This window comes from Alosa sapidissima, chromosome 4 (assembly GCF_018492685.1).
Source record: "Alosa sapidissima isolate fAloSap1 chromosome 4, fAloSap1.pri, whole genome shotgun sequence".
NCBI classification, from domain to species: Eukaryota; Metazoa; Chordata; class Actinopteri; order Clupeiformes; family Clupeidae; genus Alosa; species Alosa sapidissima.
Window position 1 is genome coordinate 25,419,935 of NC_055960.1, and position 16,942 is coordinate 25,436,876.

At 43.9% G+C, this 16,942-nt stretch overlaps 1 protein-coding gene across 2 annotated transcripts; it reads right to left on the reverse strand.

Moving 5' to 3' along the window:
• Positions 1–339: 339 nt before the first annotated feature.
• Positions 340–12,426, reverse strand: calcoco1b (calcium binding and coiled-coil domain 1b). 2 transcript variants are annotated; one of them, XM_042088622.1, is made up of 14 exons: positions 12,293–12,426; positions 10,712–10,861; positions 10,490–10,592; positions 10,049–10,254; positions 8,758–8,970; positions 7,623–7,771; positions 7,126–7,195; positions 6,571–6,825; positions 4,951–5,076; positions 3,697–3,792; positions 3,480–3,567; positions 2,532–2,764; positions 1,432–1,571; positions 340–397 (listed from the first exon to the last, which is right to left on the reverse strand). In XM_042088622.1, the coding sequence occupies exons 2-14, from the start codon at positions 10,841–10,843 to the stop codon at positions 370–372; spliced, it is 1,839 nt and encodes a 612-aa protein (XP_041944556.1). In that variant the 5' UTR covers positions 10,844–10,861; positions 12,293–12,426; the 3' UTR covers positions 340–369. The 2 variants fall into 2 exon arrangements, with proteins under 2 accessions (XP_041944556.1, XP_041944555.1); XM_042088621.1 differs by having other exon boundaries at positions 4,951–5,106.
• Positions 12,427–16,942: the final 4,516 nt, after the last annotated feature.

Consider the following 16,942-nt stretch of genomic DNA (forward strand, 5'->3'; position numbering starts at 1 on the left):
CTTTCTCTGGTACATATTCAAGTTTTTTTTTATTACATCCCCCTCTAATGATTTTAACAAGAATACTTGAAACTTCAACCCAATTCATAAAAGGTTTTGTTATTATGGTTTTGTTTTTCATTAATAATTAGCACATCATCTGCCACATAAGAAAATAATAAAATATCAAATAAAAAATACAAAATCAGGCATCTTATAAACAACTCTATACAACCACACACTTAACAATGGAACTTCAGAGATTTTAAAAACTCATTAGTTTACACACTAAAATACAGTCTCTGTGATTTCACTTTGGAAAAAAATTTCATTGCACACTATTATTGCAGTTATTTTTACCCCGTGTCATGTCTTTGAGACAAGACGCTCCTACCACTGGGGATATTCTGAGAGATAGCTGTGGAAAAGAAGGAAAAGAAAGAAATATTTAGGCAATCCCATTCTCACAATGGATGCACACTTGTATACTTTGTGTGCGGCAGGCATGGAGCGTAGAATTTTTACATAGAGTGAAAGTGATTCTACATGAACATAAACTGGGAGCGGAAATAAATAAATGAGAAAAGAATGAGACAAAGGAAGGTAGGATATGTGTGTAAGAATGAGTATGAGATATGTGTGTAAGAATGAGTATGAGATATGTGTGTAAGAATGAGTATGAGATATGTGTGTAAGAATGAGTATGAGATATGTGTGTAAGAAAGAGAATGAGATATGTGTGTAAGAATGAGTATGAGATATGTGTGTAAGAATGAGTATGAGATATGTGTGTAAGAATGAGTATGAGATATGTGTGTAAGAAAGAGAATGAGATATGTGTGTAAGAATGAGTATGAGATATGTGTGTAAGAAAGAGTGAGTGTGCGTGCGTGTGTGTATTGGTCTGTGTGTGTGTGTGCGTGCACGTCTGTGTGCCTGTGCGTGTGTGTGTGTGTGTGTGTGCGCCTGTGTGTGTATTGGTCTGTGTGCGTGTGCATGTGTGTGTGTGTGTGTCTGTGTGTGTGTGTGTATTGGTGCGTGCGTAGGAGTGGAGAACCCTGGTAATGTGCGACTGCTTGCCCTGGGATGCACAACCACCTACAGCTCATCCTCACACCACCGCGCTCACCTCCTCTTAATCACTCTGTTAAGAAGGTAGAGTCTGACCCCCCACTCACTATCCCCCAAGCGTCTCCTGCCTCATCTGACTGACTTGCTTCGCCGTAAAAGGTGTTTTATGGTTTTATCATTGCAGCAGTGCACTGTAAGCCAGAGCCAAGCTGGAGTACTACAGTGAGCTCAGTATAAGTTTGTAGGGCCTACTGAAAACAATGCTCAGGAGTATGAGTAGTGTAATGGGGTTGAGCAGAAATACAGAGAGCTCTGCTGTCCTTATTGCTCTACAGGCCATCCTAAAATAGTTTAAGGATCAAGGTATTTTTTGGCAGTTACCTCAGGATGGGGTCTGTGGGGAATTTGAACTCCGCACATTTCTCCTCAGCACATTTCTCCTCAGCACATTCCTCCTCAGCACATTTCTCCTCAGGACAGTACTCCGCCTCACCGTATGGGATATATGGAATTGCTGAGTCCTAGCATCAGGAAAACAAAACAAATTGTGTCTGTTGTTCATACTGTGTACGGTTCAATTTCTTATACAGAAATTTAATGGCTAAGGGACATTTGATGTTTGTCATATTTAGTTTGGCTACAAAGTATGGTCAGGTTTGCATGCTTCTCTAGCCTGTGCACAGTAAAGTATAGCCTACTTCAGTTAAATAAAGTTAATGAAGGACTGGGCTTCTGGGCTCATGCCTGAGTGCCTGTTCACTATTCACAATCTGAAGGAATTATGTTAGCTGCTGCTGCTGCACTGCTCCATGGGCTCGGCGCCTGGCTTTCCTCTTCTCTCACATCAATTATTCAGCACCTGGAGTATTGCCTCATTCGGGCTACAGCAGGCTGACAGGGCAGGTTGATGATTTGCTGCCGGCATGCAGGGATGTAGATGGCTTACGGGAGCCGGAGGAGGGAAAACGTTTTTTTTTTCCTCCTAAAAGTTGGCCTTCAAATGAACCTTTTTGGATCTATATGCTCATTTAGAGAACATCAAATGACTGATTAAGCTGACTCAAGGCTAGCCTCCAGTAAAGAATTAATTTAATTGTGTAAACATTGACACTAGATGGCGCACTAACAGGGTTGCAGAGTGTTTTGTTGTTGTTTGATGTCAGTCCTTTTAAATGCTCCTTTCGGGACCTATCTTGATTTGCACAGGTCAAATTATATGATTCAAACTGCTTCTTCGTTTTACATAAGGTGTGAGTTTTATTATTGTGTAAAATGTTCCAAATGTAAATGTAATGTGCTATACAAATAAAGGTTATTATTATTATTATTATGATTATTATTATTGAGTTTGTGCTCATTTGACTAGATGGCAGACAAGCCCTTACTATGGTCCTTTCTTGAGCCTTTGCTGACTTTGGAGGTCATAGGTCAAGTGAGCTAGACCAGAGGAATGAAGATTTTGTTTTTTTAAGTGCTCTCACCTCCCAGCTCTCGCTGTCCTCCTCTAGGGCCTCGTGGGCAGGGACCAGCTGGCTGATCTCCACCACCCTGCAGGGTTTGTCCTCAGGCTCGGCCAGGACTGGAGGCTCTGTCTGGTCTACGTCCTTACAGGTGTCGGCCTCCGCCTGGGGGGCCTCAGGGGTTTCATACACTTCCTCCTCCTCTTCTTCCTCTTCCGCCTCACAGGGTGGGATGTCTGTGATGTATTCTTGGGCTGTGAGTGAAATGGAGGTCTGAGTTGTATACTGTGTTTGTTTTGCATGTATGATTAGGAACTGTGGCAGTTTTTACTAATTCAGCTTAAAGAATGATGCTTACTTATGCACAAGTAACTATACAAAGAAATATTTTATGCGCTAAGACAGTCCACCTGCATATTTCATCAATACGATATATTTTCTAGACCACTGGTCTCATCATATCTACAAGTCTGTGAAAAGACTACTGTAGTATTAATAGATAGATAGATAGATAGATACTTTATTGATCCCTAGGGGAAATTCAAGGTCACAGTAGCATACACACACACATTCACTAACAGCAGAAAAAGTAATTAAAAGTATATAATATAAAAAACACAACTAAGCAATAAGGACTGTAGAAGATAAAGAATATACTAAAATACAAATTATACTAAATAAAACTTAATCTAAATCAATTCTAAAAAAACAATATCCACATAATAGAATAGAATCCTGAGACTCTTCAAATATTCAAGTTATTTTAGTGCCACACAGTCTTTTTTTAATTGAGTATAAACATGAACATTGCCAATGATTAGGCTTTAGAGAGGAGTGCCTTAAGTCAGAATGTGTAGCTTGGTTTTGGAATTGCCATAGAAAGGACACCTGTTTACACTTGAGCCATCTCGCTGTGCTTGAGTGTGAGACCAGTCAAGTAGATTTATGGCCTTGAAGGCCTTCACTGACCTGCAGCGACTGAAGCAGCCTCAAACCACTTTGTCTCAACCTCGAGGTCCAGCCTCTTCTCAAGGTCCCTGATCTGCTCCAGCAGAACCTGTTGGTGAACATGCAAGCCACAAATAAAATAAGATTAGGCCTGAAACTCTCCTGAGGGAGAAAGAGGTGTGTGTGTGTGTGTTTGAGTGTGTATTTGAGAGTGTGAGAACACGGCCGCCTGTTTTACCTCTTTCTCCAGCAGCTGCTGCTCCCTCTCCTTCTGCGCTTCTTTCAAACTGGCCTTGAGCTGCTGCACCTCCTTACGTGCATCACTCAGCTGAGCCTGCAGGGGGCAGTACAGTGCTGTGTTAGTAGATGGGACAGTGTGGAATTCTGTTGTAATGCTGATAATATGCTATTCTGTATTGGCCCATATATTAGGGTTTGATGATTTTACATTAAATCTCTATTGTAGTTGGAACTTTATACGCAGGTACTTAACATTTACTTTAACCCTGGCATTAGCTAATGGTGAATATGTATGTTATTGAGTTGTTCTGTGTTTTTGCATATTTGCATAAACTGTCACATTGGACTCAGATTTACTGTTACTACTGTCGTGTTGGTGATCTATTTTTCCTCTGTTTTTTGCTGCTTGTTGTGTCTGAGAGGGGAAAGCCCCTGAGGTCCTCCTTTGTTTACTCAGAGGGGACATTTAATCTGTTGTTTATCTGAAACTTGAGTCTTGGCTGCTTCTCTAAGGGCATGGCTAGCCAACTTAATGGTGGTGTCTGCATGCAGCAGGGAGACTCTGTGTTTTGTCTGGGAGCAGAGGTCTTGTGATTAGCCCCCAGGCAATGCTATTACCAGTCGCAAACTGGTAACTGAGGACACTAGAAGTGTACAACTTTCCCTTTCTGTTTGCCTTTGGCATGGGCAAGCATTTCAGGGAAGCATATTTAGCAATGCAACCCCCCCCCCCCCCCCCCCCCATGCAGTGACAAAAATAAGAATAGATTGCATGCATGAGGCACATGCATCTTATGCACTCATCAATTGCGTATTCTGATGTTTTTCCCTCAACTTCTGATGTTTCCTCCTCAACCACCAGTCAATCCTTTCTTGGGTTTTATTTCTGTCCGATGTGACTCATGTTGGCTTACGTGTTGTCTACTAATACCACAGTGCTTGCTTGCAACTTATTCCTTTCTGCGGGTCACATGAATAGCAGGAACTTCACATGTAGTGCACGTGTGAGGCAGATTTTTTTTCTGTCTCAATGAACACAATGCTTATTCCACACGCACTGAGCAGGGATATTTGGATATGACACTATGCCAGATTAACAGATCATAACTGTGGGAAGCAACTCCATTAACGTCCTTTATATGCTAGCAAAATGGCTTGTTTTGAGATGAGGTGCTAATGAAGGCAGTCATTTTCTATGCCCACTTAGTGGCAGCTACAGACATATGGCTACAGTGTTTGTTGTGCACAGTACCTGGTTGGAATAGTTTTCGCCTCCGAGCTCTGCCTCCAGTTTGTCGCGCTCAGCCCTCTCCTCCTGAAGCCACTCCTCCTTGCGCTGCAGCTCATGAGACAGCTTCTGAATGCGCTCTTGATCCAGCTGAGGAATGGAAACATCATTTGGAACGTTCTGGAAAATGTAGTACAACCGCTTTTTCCAAAAGTGCGTCTTGTGACTTTGAGCATTTGGCCCATCAGTTGCAAGGGGAAAAAATGATTGTGGCTGTTAAAGTTAATGTCTAGACACATATGTGATTGAAGTGGCCTTTTGATGTTTCAGCGTTATTTTATTTAGTGAAATGACTGGTTATAATGATATATACTCCTCTGTCTTAAACTGTGAAATGGCATGGCCAGTGTAAAGAGTTTCACTTAATAAAAAAACTGTTTTTATTGGCTTTTAAATCCCTTACCACATCCGTCTCGCAATAGATTTTTCCGATGGTGAAAAGGGTTCTTGGAGAACGCTGCCTGATGCAGAGATCTAGCGCCTAAGAGCTTGTCAGTAGTTGCTTATGATCTATTGTTGCCAGAAAGACTGCATAAGTGTGATTTCCGTTTGGCCCGTCTGGTGGAACACTTTAACCTGAGGAAAATTCCTGCTTTGTGCCAGTGTAGAACCCGCATCAGCATTTTATATATGCTACCTAACATTCTACAGAAATGAAACTTTGTAAATTAGCATTACTTTTGGCTCTTGACTCCTGTGTGTGTGTGTGTGTAGGAGAGAGAGAGACAGCGAGGGCTTTCCTGAGGAATCAAATACCCTCTTGGCCTTTTGTCTGTATTTAGCTTAGGACCCATTCCAAACTCATGAGCTTGGCTGCTAAGTTCCTGCTAATGACCTCATGCTGCACCAGTGGTGGGCTTTAGAAACAGATGGCATGGAGGCTCTCACACTCACGCTATCATACCCAATCGGTATGGGGCAAGTAAGGACAGGCAGACGGACCCCCTCGAGTGACTTCTGGCCATGTCTGTACAATCCTCCTGCTGACTCATTATGGGTGCCTGACGTCACCTGTGTGATCCTGCAAAACCCTACATTGGCACCACTTCAGATGTGTTGTCAGCTGAAGGGCTTGCCGTTTTAGCTGCTTAAAGGTATGGCGTGGTATACACTTTCTGTTGTCAGAAGAGGTAGAAAAGTGTTGTAACTATCTCTTCATTCTCTATAGCTTCACCTGAGCCTGATTGCTGATTGCATGATTTGTTCCAGATGATGCATATTATTTGTTGCCAATAAATAGGCTGTAGTGTACTTTTAAGATGGAAGTTGGAGTATTGATTAACTACGGTTTACTCAGTGTCTCGGTGTCATGCATATGTGCATTGCTGTGCATTTCAGAAATTGAGTCACCACAGTTTGAAATGTTCTAATGCAATCTATCAGGAACTTGGCCTGCAGTGATAAACATCCACTCATTCAGTGTAGAGTGTGAATACTCACCATAGCGTTAGTATCTACTTCAGTTATTCACTTTATACACCATGTAGCAAATGAATGGATGTTTCAAAGGCAGGCTGTGTTTTTGTTTGATTCTTTGTTTGTTTTGTTGTTGTTTTTTTCTTCTTCCTTCGTTTGTGCCCTCACCTCTGCACTCTGCCTGAGCTGCTCCTTCTCCTGGGCCCAGGTGGACTCCCCCTCGCGCAGGGCCAGGTTGGCCTGGGAGAGCTGCAGGTTGGCCTGTGCCAGCTGCATGCGTGTCTGGTGCAGCTCGGCGTGGCTATGGCCCTGCAGGCTTCCCAGCTCGCTCAGCTCGCGCCGCAGCACATCGGTCGAGCGCTCGCTGGCTTCCAGACGCTCCCGCAGCTGTCGGATCTCGCTCTGAACAGCCTGGTTCTCGGCCTGGAAAAGGAGCGTGGATGGATGGGTGTATGGACACATTGAAAGAAAAGGACAATGAATGAAAAGAATGGTGGTGTGTAGTTTAAACAGTTGTGAGCTCTAGCCACCCTGCATTGAAACTACTTAATCCTCCGTTTACATGGTATACATCTTGTGCAATTATTTTGTTGCCATATGATCAAACAGACAAACAAACAAAAGTCATAACAAAAGCTCCCAGATGGCTATAAAAGTCTAGTGTAGTTCAGTGCCAGCTCTCCTCTGTGCGTTAACCTTACAGGAGGATTAAAAATAACAAACCTTCAGTGTCTTCTTCTCCTCCTCCTCATCCTTCCTCTGCAGCGTCAACTTTTTCACTCTTTCCTTGGACCTACAAATGATTCATTTAATCAGAACACAGGTCCTGTTGATTGAAACTCAGCATTGACAGTTGACAAATCTCTCATTATTTACTGAGCATTGACAGTTGACGTCGTCTCATTATTTACTGCTGTTGCTTGACCTTATCCCCTCAATATCTACCCTCTCTACTCACTCTACAAGATCATTAAAGGTGCCTTCTGGAAGCTTTAATAAGACTGCCACTGCATGTGGAATTCTGTGAAGGTCGTACTGACAAATTTAAGAACCATAGAGGGTTATGCTAGGCTATCCCAGGCTATCCCAGCAGTTCACTCTTTAAGCGGCCCTTCTTGATTACAGAGACCGTAGTGTATATATAGTATAAGACGCTCAGAATTGCACTTTTCAAAAAAGCTATTTCATTTTTGTTTTCATAAGTGGGTAGGTAGACTTGCCTCTCCAGCTCAGCCTCGGTCTGCTTCTTCTGCTGTGTCAGTACACTGTTATCGTCGGCCAGCTCCCTGATTTGCTGCTGCTGCTCTGTGCGCTCCTTCAGCAAGTCTAGCAGCTCGGTTGACATGTTCTGCTGTGAGCTCTGTACGTCCTGGAAGCACAGGCAAGCAGAGGAAAAGACTTTTAAGAGGCACGCTTAGCTGATGAAAAATATTTCCCCTTCCCCCGTGTTCCACCTTTTATGACCGTTTTGAAGCCTACAAGGAATTGTGCTATCAGCAGTTAAAGTCAACTTTAAAGTGTTGACCCAGCAAATTGAAAACCCTGGATGTTGCCGTTTTGTTTCATAGTGAGGTATACATACAAGGCTCCAAGGAGCCCCAAAGAGCCATCCAGTTGACTGTTTGTGATTTATGTATCACTATTGCCCAGTAGGAGGTGCCATATACTATATTAAATATGTGAGTGTGTTCTGTCTCGTCTTGTCTTGGACTTGGGCCTCAGTTTTTGAAGTACTAACAGTGGCCATTTAATAAACCCAATATAGATGGTGATATGGCAAAGCTATTTGCTCAATTTGTGATTTTCATTTGACTGATTCGTAGAAAAGATTGCCTTTATAATTATATTGGCATTTTTAAACATGAGTTTATGATTCACCACTATTCTCAAAATGGCCCTGCAGTGTTCCTTTGGCCGTTTGGCAGAATTTCAAGGACCGCTGTGCTGCCCAAGAAATGTTCAGCCATTCAAAACGCTATGAAAAATTGATTAGTACTCCGTTGTGCATATGCACAGTTATCCACTATAAGAGATTCCTCTGTGAAGTCATTATTTTTTAAACATCTCAAAGATGTTTTTTCATGTGCCCAGGTCCAAATTCACTCATGTTTGGTTCTGCTTATGTTGTCTTGTACCTTGGCAAAATATTAGTCAGCTGTTGTCTTCATTTAGTGGTGTTGTGGTTACCGTTCTTCAGAGTATTCATAGGATGATTAAACTTTCGACCGCATCTATTTGTAGGACATCCATTGCACAAAAATATCATGCACCTGCCATTCACAGTATCTGACTCGGTACATGACCGCAGTATAACAGCCCTGGGCAGCATGGTGGGGCTTTAGCAGGGCATAGTACCTTGTGTTTGAGCTCAATCTGCTCCAGTTCTTCCCGCTGGTGTTTCAGGCCCTCCATGAGTTCGCTGATCTCTACCTTCAAGTCATCCCTCTCTCGCATCAGCTCTTGTTTGTCTTTTTCACACCTCTCCCTCTCCCGCTCCTTCTCCTTGTCGTTATCCTCCATGGTGAGCTTCAGTTCCTTCAGCTCCCTCTGGCATTCCTCCAGGTTGCCCTGTTTTGTTAAACAGAGACTGTGAAGGAAACAGGTCTCCGAAACAAGACGTGCTGTAATGGAGGCACTAAAGCTCTACACTTGTGACTAAAACTTGTGTTGGGTATCAATCAACAAATGAAGAGATATTACTTACAATTTACATGGTCGTATTGTCAAAAAGTGATAAATCATTTGGCCAATGTATGTGTAGCCTTTACAGAATGGCACCCTTTGGAATTCAATCATGGTGTTTTAAACCTTTAAATGGTATAGACGATGCGTTAGTGATGCCTACAGAGGTTCTAGTCCAGGGGTAGGCAAACTTTTTGGCTCAAGGGCCACATTGGGTTTTGAAAATTGGCCGGCGGGCCGCACAACCCCCCAACGACACACACACACACACACACACACACACACACACACACACAAAAATACATTTTTATAGCCTATAATTTAGTATCAAAAGTATTTGTTTTAAATTATTAATTGCTTAAAAAATACTGCTAATTTGATGCTGTTTAACACATGTATACATTTCGCTTTAAGAATAATTCACGTTTATTTCTCAATGATCTTCTGCCCGCTCCACTATAGCTAGTGCTGTACCTATGGCTGTGCCCTCTCACAATAAATGGTATGTAGTGGGAACTACTGTTGCCTTCATGATTTCCTTTTAAAAGTTTCTCATAAGAACGAAATATCAATTATCAACAATGACGAGCCATCTGGAACCTGCCACTCACTCTCCCTCTTGTGAGTGCACGTGTTCCCAATTAAATGGAGTAGCATAACGTTCAAGTTAGATCTGCTGCAAAGGAGATAACTAACAGTAGGCCTATCATTTTAATATAACATGATGTTTTGACATTGACATTGTAAACGTTCTCTAAGGAGAGTGAAAAGCAGTTTGCAGTAAAGCTAACCAATGTCGTCTCTATCGCAGGAAAAAAATAGCGAGCAACTTGATAACCAAATTAAATGCTCGGCGGGCCAGATGAAAGTGCTTTGCGGGCCCGGGGGCCACAGTTTGCCCACCCCTGTTCTAGTCCGATCGCTAGAGTGGAAGCACTATTGAGGAGCTAGTGTGCAGGCCTACCTGCAGGATCTGGGCTTTGGGCACCACCATCAGTAGATCCTCCCCGGCGCCCTCCTCCCCGCTTCTCTCGTGCTCCAGGGTCACCAGCTCATCTAAGGCTCCAGGGGTGGAGAACAGGAAGGGTGGGCTGACGCCACACACCTCACCCCTGGCGTCCACATACACAAACTGGTACAGGTCTGTGCCAGGTTTGGGCAGGTAGGAGGCTGTGATGGAAGGGGAAGTCGAGGGGAAGAGGGGGTGCTTAGAATTTTGGACATGCCTTAATATGTTTTACCCCCAGATCTCAGTTATACTTGTAGAAGGGTATGCTTATTGTTTCCACATTCGAGTGAGAAATCAGAAAATTTAAATAGTTAAGTTTACTGATAATGGGGTCCAAAGTGTCACATATTCAGTACTAAAGCATGCTCTCATAGTGTGAGGTAAGCGTAAACTTACTCTGGAATTGGACGCAGCAGTCAGTATCACGTCTCTCAATGTAGCCTTCTGGCACCAGGGCCCACATATAAGTGTAGTACTCCTTCACCGTAGACCAGCCCATCTGTGATCAGCAAGAAACACTTGACTTACTCAGTGGATATATTGTACCCTGTATAAATCACACATATCCTCGCTTGATATGTTATCCTTGCTATAACGTTCCAGACAGGGATGCGTTACCTTGAAAAGGCCAATCCAGTCATGGCTGTCCCATGTGTGATCGCTGGTTAGCTTGTAGTGACATTCCACTCTAGTCTGAGGGAAGTAACTCTTTCCCACATTCCGGAAGTGCACTTTCCGAATGTTGTCCATGATGGGACCTGTAAAGAACTGATACAAGGGTATTTTTGAGCAAACAGTTAGGGGAGAAAGGGGGTTGGAGATTATTTGTCTCTCTCCTTATAAATTACATATAAAGCCCTCTGCGCAACATTCAGCACATACTAAATATATCTGTATTGTCCCAAGCACATAATTTGCTACTGGCTTATATCAGTTAGTATGGGGCTATTTATATGCAAGGGCTCTAGATTAAGGTCATTGCTTGTCATGTCCTGTACCATTGCGCTAAAATTAGGCTTGTTCTAATGAACTCAAAGCCTGAGGAGTTTGAGGTGCCGGATGAGAACATGGGTGTTCAGTTTCAAAGTGTTGTGAAATTTGTTGACGGAGTGGAGCAATGCAGTTCTTCCAAGAGATATTTTGACGAAACAGAAGTCATTAAATTCTGCTAAATATGTAACCCGAGGCGACGATCACTGGGACCGTGGACATGACCCCCCACCCCGTGTTGCGTGTTGTCAGGCCACAGGGTGAGTGCAATAAATAGTCTAGTCCTTATAATAGGGTCAAAACATCGGTATCGCTGCATCCCATGCAAAGCATGTGGTAAACACTGTTGCGATAGAACTGTCACTTAATCCCTGTCACGGGGACTACTTTCTGAAGTAGGCTGTTCTACATCCACGGGATTTTACAGCTGTCATTTAGTGCGCCTATCCGCGAAAATGGCTCCTGAAAACTGAGTGAAAGGTGAACTAAGATATGTAATTTTCCAGTAGGCCTGTTGGTTAGTTCCTTATATATCGTCCACAATTAAGGTCAAATGCAGACAGAGGTTTCTAAAACAACGCCAAGTGATACATTACCGCGTTGCTATAGCCTTTTTATTTTCTACACAGGCCTAACCATATAGGCTGCACATAACCACCAAAAGAGGTGTTCTTTTGAGATCACTGCACATAACTTCTTTATAATGATAAAGAAGTTAATAATAACTGCCCTTCTAAATGGCTGCGTTCTGCATTCGGTTTTAACACGAATGCTTGGAAAATTTTAGAAAAATGTATTCATTAAGGAAAGGCTACATTCTTGCTGTGCAGGGAACGTGGTGATATGAAGAGATTTGTCTCAGTTGATGGGCTAGCCCACCACGTATTGTTACTTACTTTTTACATAGGCATCCTTATAAGCCCTATTTGACTATTACGACTAGCCTAGCCTAATTATTCTGTAAGGGAAAATGTAGGCTATTGTTCGCCGGTAATTATCAGAAAATAAGTCCCGACAGGGAGAACAGAACTCCGACGCGCAGCGTGTAGACGAGACTGTTCGCAGTGGTAGGGTCGAAAAAATACATTTAAAATGTTGGCTATTTATTTTATATTTAATGTGGTTAATTACTCACTAGAAATTTGTGAAGGTCATATTTTAAACCCATTCATGCTATGCAGCGCACTACATTGTAATTATTTTACTCACCAGCTTGTCGTTAATATAAAACTTGAAAAACTTGATCAGAAGTAGCTCTACCTCTTCGTCCGAGATGCACTTGAAAAGTAATGGTGTCTGGTCAGCTCGTGCAGCTGTTTCATTACCAACAACAATAACAAAACGCACATGGATGCGGTGACGACACATTCTCGCTGATGAATCATGGGTAATGCAGTCCATTGCTTAGGTCTCAATTGCCCATAGATATTTTGCAGTCTGTAGCCTACTCGGTATTTTTCCAGACACTTATGAGTCATAGCATGCTTGCATTGATTCTGTACAAAGGCAGTATTTGTGTGTGTGTGTTATTTTAAATAACTGTCGGTTTCAAAAATGCCGATACATCCCAGTAGGCCTAAGTAGGCTAAAGGTTTGTGAGGACCTGAGAGTCTGCAGTGCTCGTGCAACCCCTCCCTCCCTCCCTTTATTCCTGGATAACCGCCCAAGAGCTCTTGGATGATAAACTGCCGCGAAGGCATAGAACAGACACTCTGAAACTAAGAGTAATTATGAAGTAGCGCCTAGTAAACAGTATCAAGTCTCTGCTGACTGATTGAAACCCGAGATAGCGTACACATTGAGCAGCACTTGGCCAAGATAACTGTTGTGACACAGTTGCCCGCTAAACATTTTAACCGTTGGGAAACGTCAGGCAGTTGCCCGATTAAGGATAGGCCTACGCAGCGCAACATCATTTGCCCATATTTGTGTCCTCGAGTGTCGCCTTGTGGATTGCCTGGCATTAGCGTCCATGCCACATATTCAATCAGTTTGATTGCATCTGGTTTGATTGTCCCAAGAGCAAACGCTAGATGGCAGTATATTTCAACGCGTGTTACAAATCGCCATATCAACGTATAGGCTATGTAGGCCTATAGAAAGACGTTCTCAGACGCAACCAGCCTTTTAGATTAACCATGTCCATGCTCACGTTACGTAGCCTATTTACAACGAAAAACATTCTATTGCAAGTTCTGTGAATGTTGATAGACTGTGTGAATGACCTAAAGTTCATTTTAAAATTACATTTCTATGCCCATTCTCCTTGAGTATCAAGCTACTGATAATTATCTGATAATTCTGATAATACTGATACTGATAAAACCAACAGGCCTAAGTCAAAATTTCTGTGATTCAGTGATTCAGTTTATTTCATAAATACTTAGGCCTATTCTCTTTCCTTCTTTCTTTAAAGCTGGTTTTTGCTATCAACCTTTTGCACAGGAACCACGCTGACAGCCAATGCCAGCCATTTTGTTATAGCTCGTTTTCTGCAGATCAATGCTTTTAGGGCCCTATCACTGCCCCATATACTCCTATTTTAATTGAGATATTGAGAATTTTGGTTTCCCTCAAATGGCTTCTGGAGGAAGATGCGGTCCAGTCCTGCGCCACATTGGGACCGGATCCGTTTCAAAGCCTGCTACTGTCATGGTCGGAGCCACTGAGGTTTCCTCATGTCGTGACAGCCTAAAGTGTCTGGTTTCCCCAGTGTTTGTTTGACATGTGGCAGTGGAGGAGGGGTCCCTCCACCACCACCACCACCACCACCTCCACCCTCCCACCCCTCCTGCTCGCCTTCAAGGCTGGCTGTCCCTTGCCATTATATGAGCTGGCTACCATGGGCTGGTAATTTTATGCAGGCAGTGGGCGAGGCAGCCCAATAAAAGGCTTCTGAAGTGGTTTTAACGGGACGAGCATGTGCTGAGAGAGGAGTGCGGTGGGGGAGGGAAAGAGAGGCCTGTGGCGAGGAATGAGGAATAAAGAGATGAGAGTGGAGAAGAAAAATAGTGTTTGCCTTTTTTTTAAAAAAGAGAGAGAGAGAGAGAGAGAGAGTACCCAGAGAGTACCTCATATTTTTGAAGAAAGACAATTGAGTTCGAACACGTGCGCTAAGACGACTGTGTTGGACAGGTTTATTTTTGCGACGTTAACATGCCCTTGTCGCACAAATAAATTGGCATTCATGATTACTGTGGTGGACAGCTGCAGGATGTTAGGGGAAATGAGTGGCTCCATGTTAGACAGTAAAATGTCCTCTTGCTGCATGCATATAGCTGTCAGTAATACGTGAGGAGGCATGGAGCCTCGGGAGATAGGAGTGGTGCTGTGTGCATGTGTGTGGAGGAGGGGGTGGATATGGGGGGTGGACATGAGAGGAAAACGGTCTTATAGAAGATACCTTGGTGCTTGGTTGCCTGAGTGTGTCCTTAGGGTCCCTCCTCTCTCTGCATCTCCTCTTTCCTCGTATCCTTCTTTCTCTCTATTCTTTCTTTCTCTTTCTCTCATTCCCCCCTTTCCTTCTGTTCCTTTCATCTGCTGATTGCACTCCTCCCACTCTACCAGTTCAATACCTTTTCATTTTTATTTTTGCCTTGGAAAAAAAAATCAATACAGTAGAAGTGCAATTCCCCACATCCGCGTTTCCCAACACGCGCATATTGTACCCAAGGATCCCTACTCACACAGTCAGGCAGTCACTGCCAGAGCCTGCCACACCCTCTCATCCCAAGGCCCCAAATGAAAGAATGATGGCTTTACTGCTAATGTTTGATGAAACGCTTTCTTCTTTTCCAGCCTCCAACCCCTTTACTCCCTCTCCGGCACTTACTATGAGATCTCTGGGAAAATGGAAAACCAGTAACCCTGATAGTGATTGTAATAGGCTAGTCTATGGGGCTCTCCTTTATTCACCTCGTTTTAAATTAGCAGAGGTGGCTCAACACCGTGAACAGATGGAGGATGGTGTCCAAGGTGTCACGACAGATTGCGGATCCTTATGCTACCTGACATTATTGTTAAGATTCACTAAGCGCATTGACTGCTGCTGCCACGGCCCTTTTGGGAGGGATTTGGGACATCGGTTTAGTTGTTATGGGTCTCTGGGCTGAGGCGTCCTTGCCTGATTCGGAGTGGAAATGTCAGAGTAATCGTAAGGGAGGTCGTGGTACGCCCACGCAGGGGTCAAGGGTATTAAGAGTTTGTGTGTGTGTGTGTGTGTGTGTGTGTGTGTGTCTGTCTGTGTGTGGTTACAGGAGTTCATACACACAGTGGTTCGATAAGCAAGTCTGTATGTGTGTGTGTGTGTTGTGCATATGTTGTGCGTATGAGTCTGTATGTCTGTGCATGGTTACAGAATCTAAGACTCGCACGCGGGTGTGCAGAGCATGTGCAATAGGCAGGCAGAAAGGGGCGGTGGCCCGCTGCGATGCATGATGGGAAATCGCCGTGTAAAAAGCAGAAGGGGAAATAAGTCAGCATGGCATGACAAGATAAGACGGAGCGGATGGAGAGGCAAAGAGAGAGGGGGGAATGTGTGGAGAGATGGAATGTAAAAGCTCAAAATGACTGACAGCAGAAAGCTAACAGGGAGTGGCAAATGGGAGGGGGAGTGGGATGTGTCAGAGGGGGAGCAGAATGATTGAAAGCATGGGGGGATAAATACAAAATAATTGATAGAGACCACCGAGGAGAGAGGGAGCAAGCAAGAGAGAGAGAGAGAGAGAGAGAGAGAGAGAGAGGGAGGGGAAAAAAGGGAAAAAGAGCAATGGTGAGGAAGGAGAGAGGGAGGTTGATGGAGAGGAACTATGGGACTGCAGAAGCAAACTGACCCAAAGAAAAAAGATGGAAGGATGGCAGAACAGTGGAGGTGAAAAGGCATATGTAAACAATAGAGATGGAGAACTAGATGGAGGGATGCATGGAGGAGAGGAAGGAACAGAAGACTGTGTGGGGAGATGGGGGGTGGGAAGGGGAAGAGAGAGGAAGGATAGAGGGAGTCGTAGCTGGATGGAAAGAGAGGGAGAGGGGGTGAGATGAGGGTAGTTAGTATGCAAAGCCGAGCTGCCCCATCTGCTTAGCGCAGCAGTCCCTGTCGTATAACTGTCGCCGGGCCGCGGGCTGCATAAAGAATGTTCCGGATTTGATGTAATTCCACAAAATTAATGACAGCTTTATGCTCTGCGGGCCGAGAGGGAATGATTAGTGTTTGATCGCCCATCTGATCCGCTTCTACAGCCCCAGCTTCCACTGCCCAGTTATCCCCATCACGCTTCTGGGCCCCTGCTAGTCACAAGGACACCTACACAAACCACACAAACACACACACACACACACACCCTCACCCCCCCTCTCTCTCTCTCTCTCTCACTCACTCCCTCACTGTTCACTGACTCTCTCTCTTTCTCTCACTCTCTCTCTGTCTCTCACTCCCTCACTGTTTACTGACTCTCTCTTTCTTTCTTTCTTTCTTTCTTTCTTTCTTTCTTTCTTTCTTTCTTTCTCTCTCTCTCTCTCACACACACATACACACACACACACACACACCACTTTACACATTTGTTCTTCAAATCTCTTTCACACACAGAGGTAAGAAATTGCTTTTGCGCTGATGTCCTCACCGACCTACACACACACACCACCACCTAGCACACACTGGCATACTTGCGTCAAGGATCTAGTTTAATGCTGGTTTCTCCTCCTGTGACGCGAGCACACACACACACACACACACACACACCACGTGCACATACACTCACGCACCACCCCACCAGCCGAATTCACACCCATATGCATACCATTGCTGTTCCATTAAGCAAGCTCACTGAGGTTGCGAACACAGCCCGAATCTGGCAGGAG

Excerpts from the sequence above, each read along its gene's own strand:
- calcoco1b (XM_042088621.1), bottom strand. The coding sequence starts at position 10,843 with ATGGACAACATTCGGAAAGTGCACTTCCGGAATGTGGGAAAGAGTTAC. Across the intron at positions 3,793-4,950 it reads GCGAAAACTATTCCAACCAG|GCTCAGCTGAGTGATGCACG; the intron begins GTACTGTGCACA and ends TGCCCCCTGCAG. Across the intron at positions 3,568-3,696 it reads AGCAGCTGCTGGAGAAAGAG|GTTCTGCTGGAGCAGATCAG; the intron begins GTAAAACAGGCG and ends GTTCACCAACAG.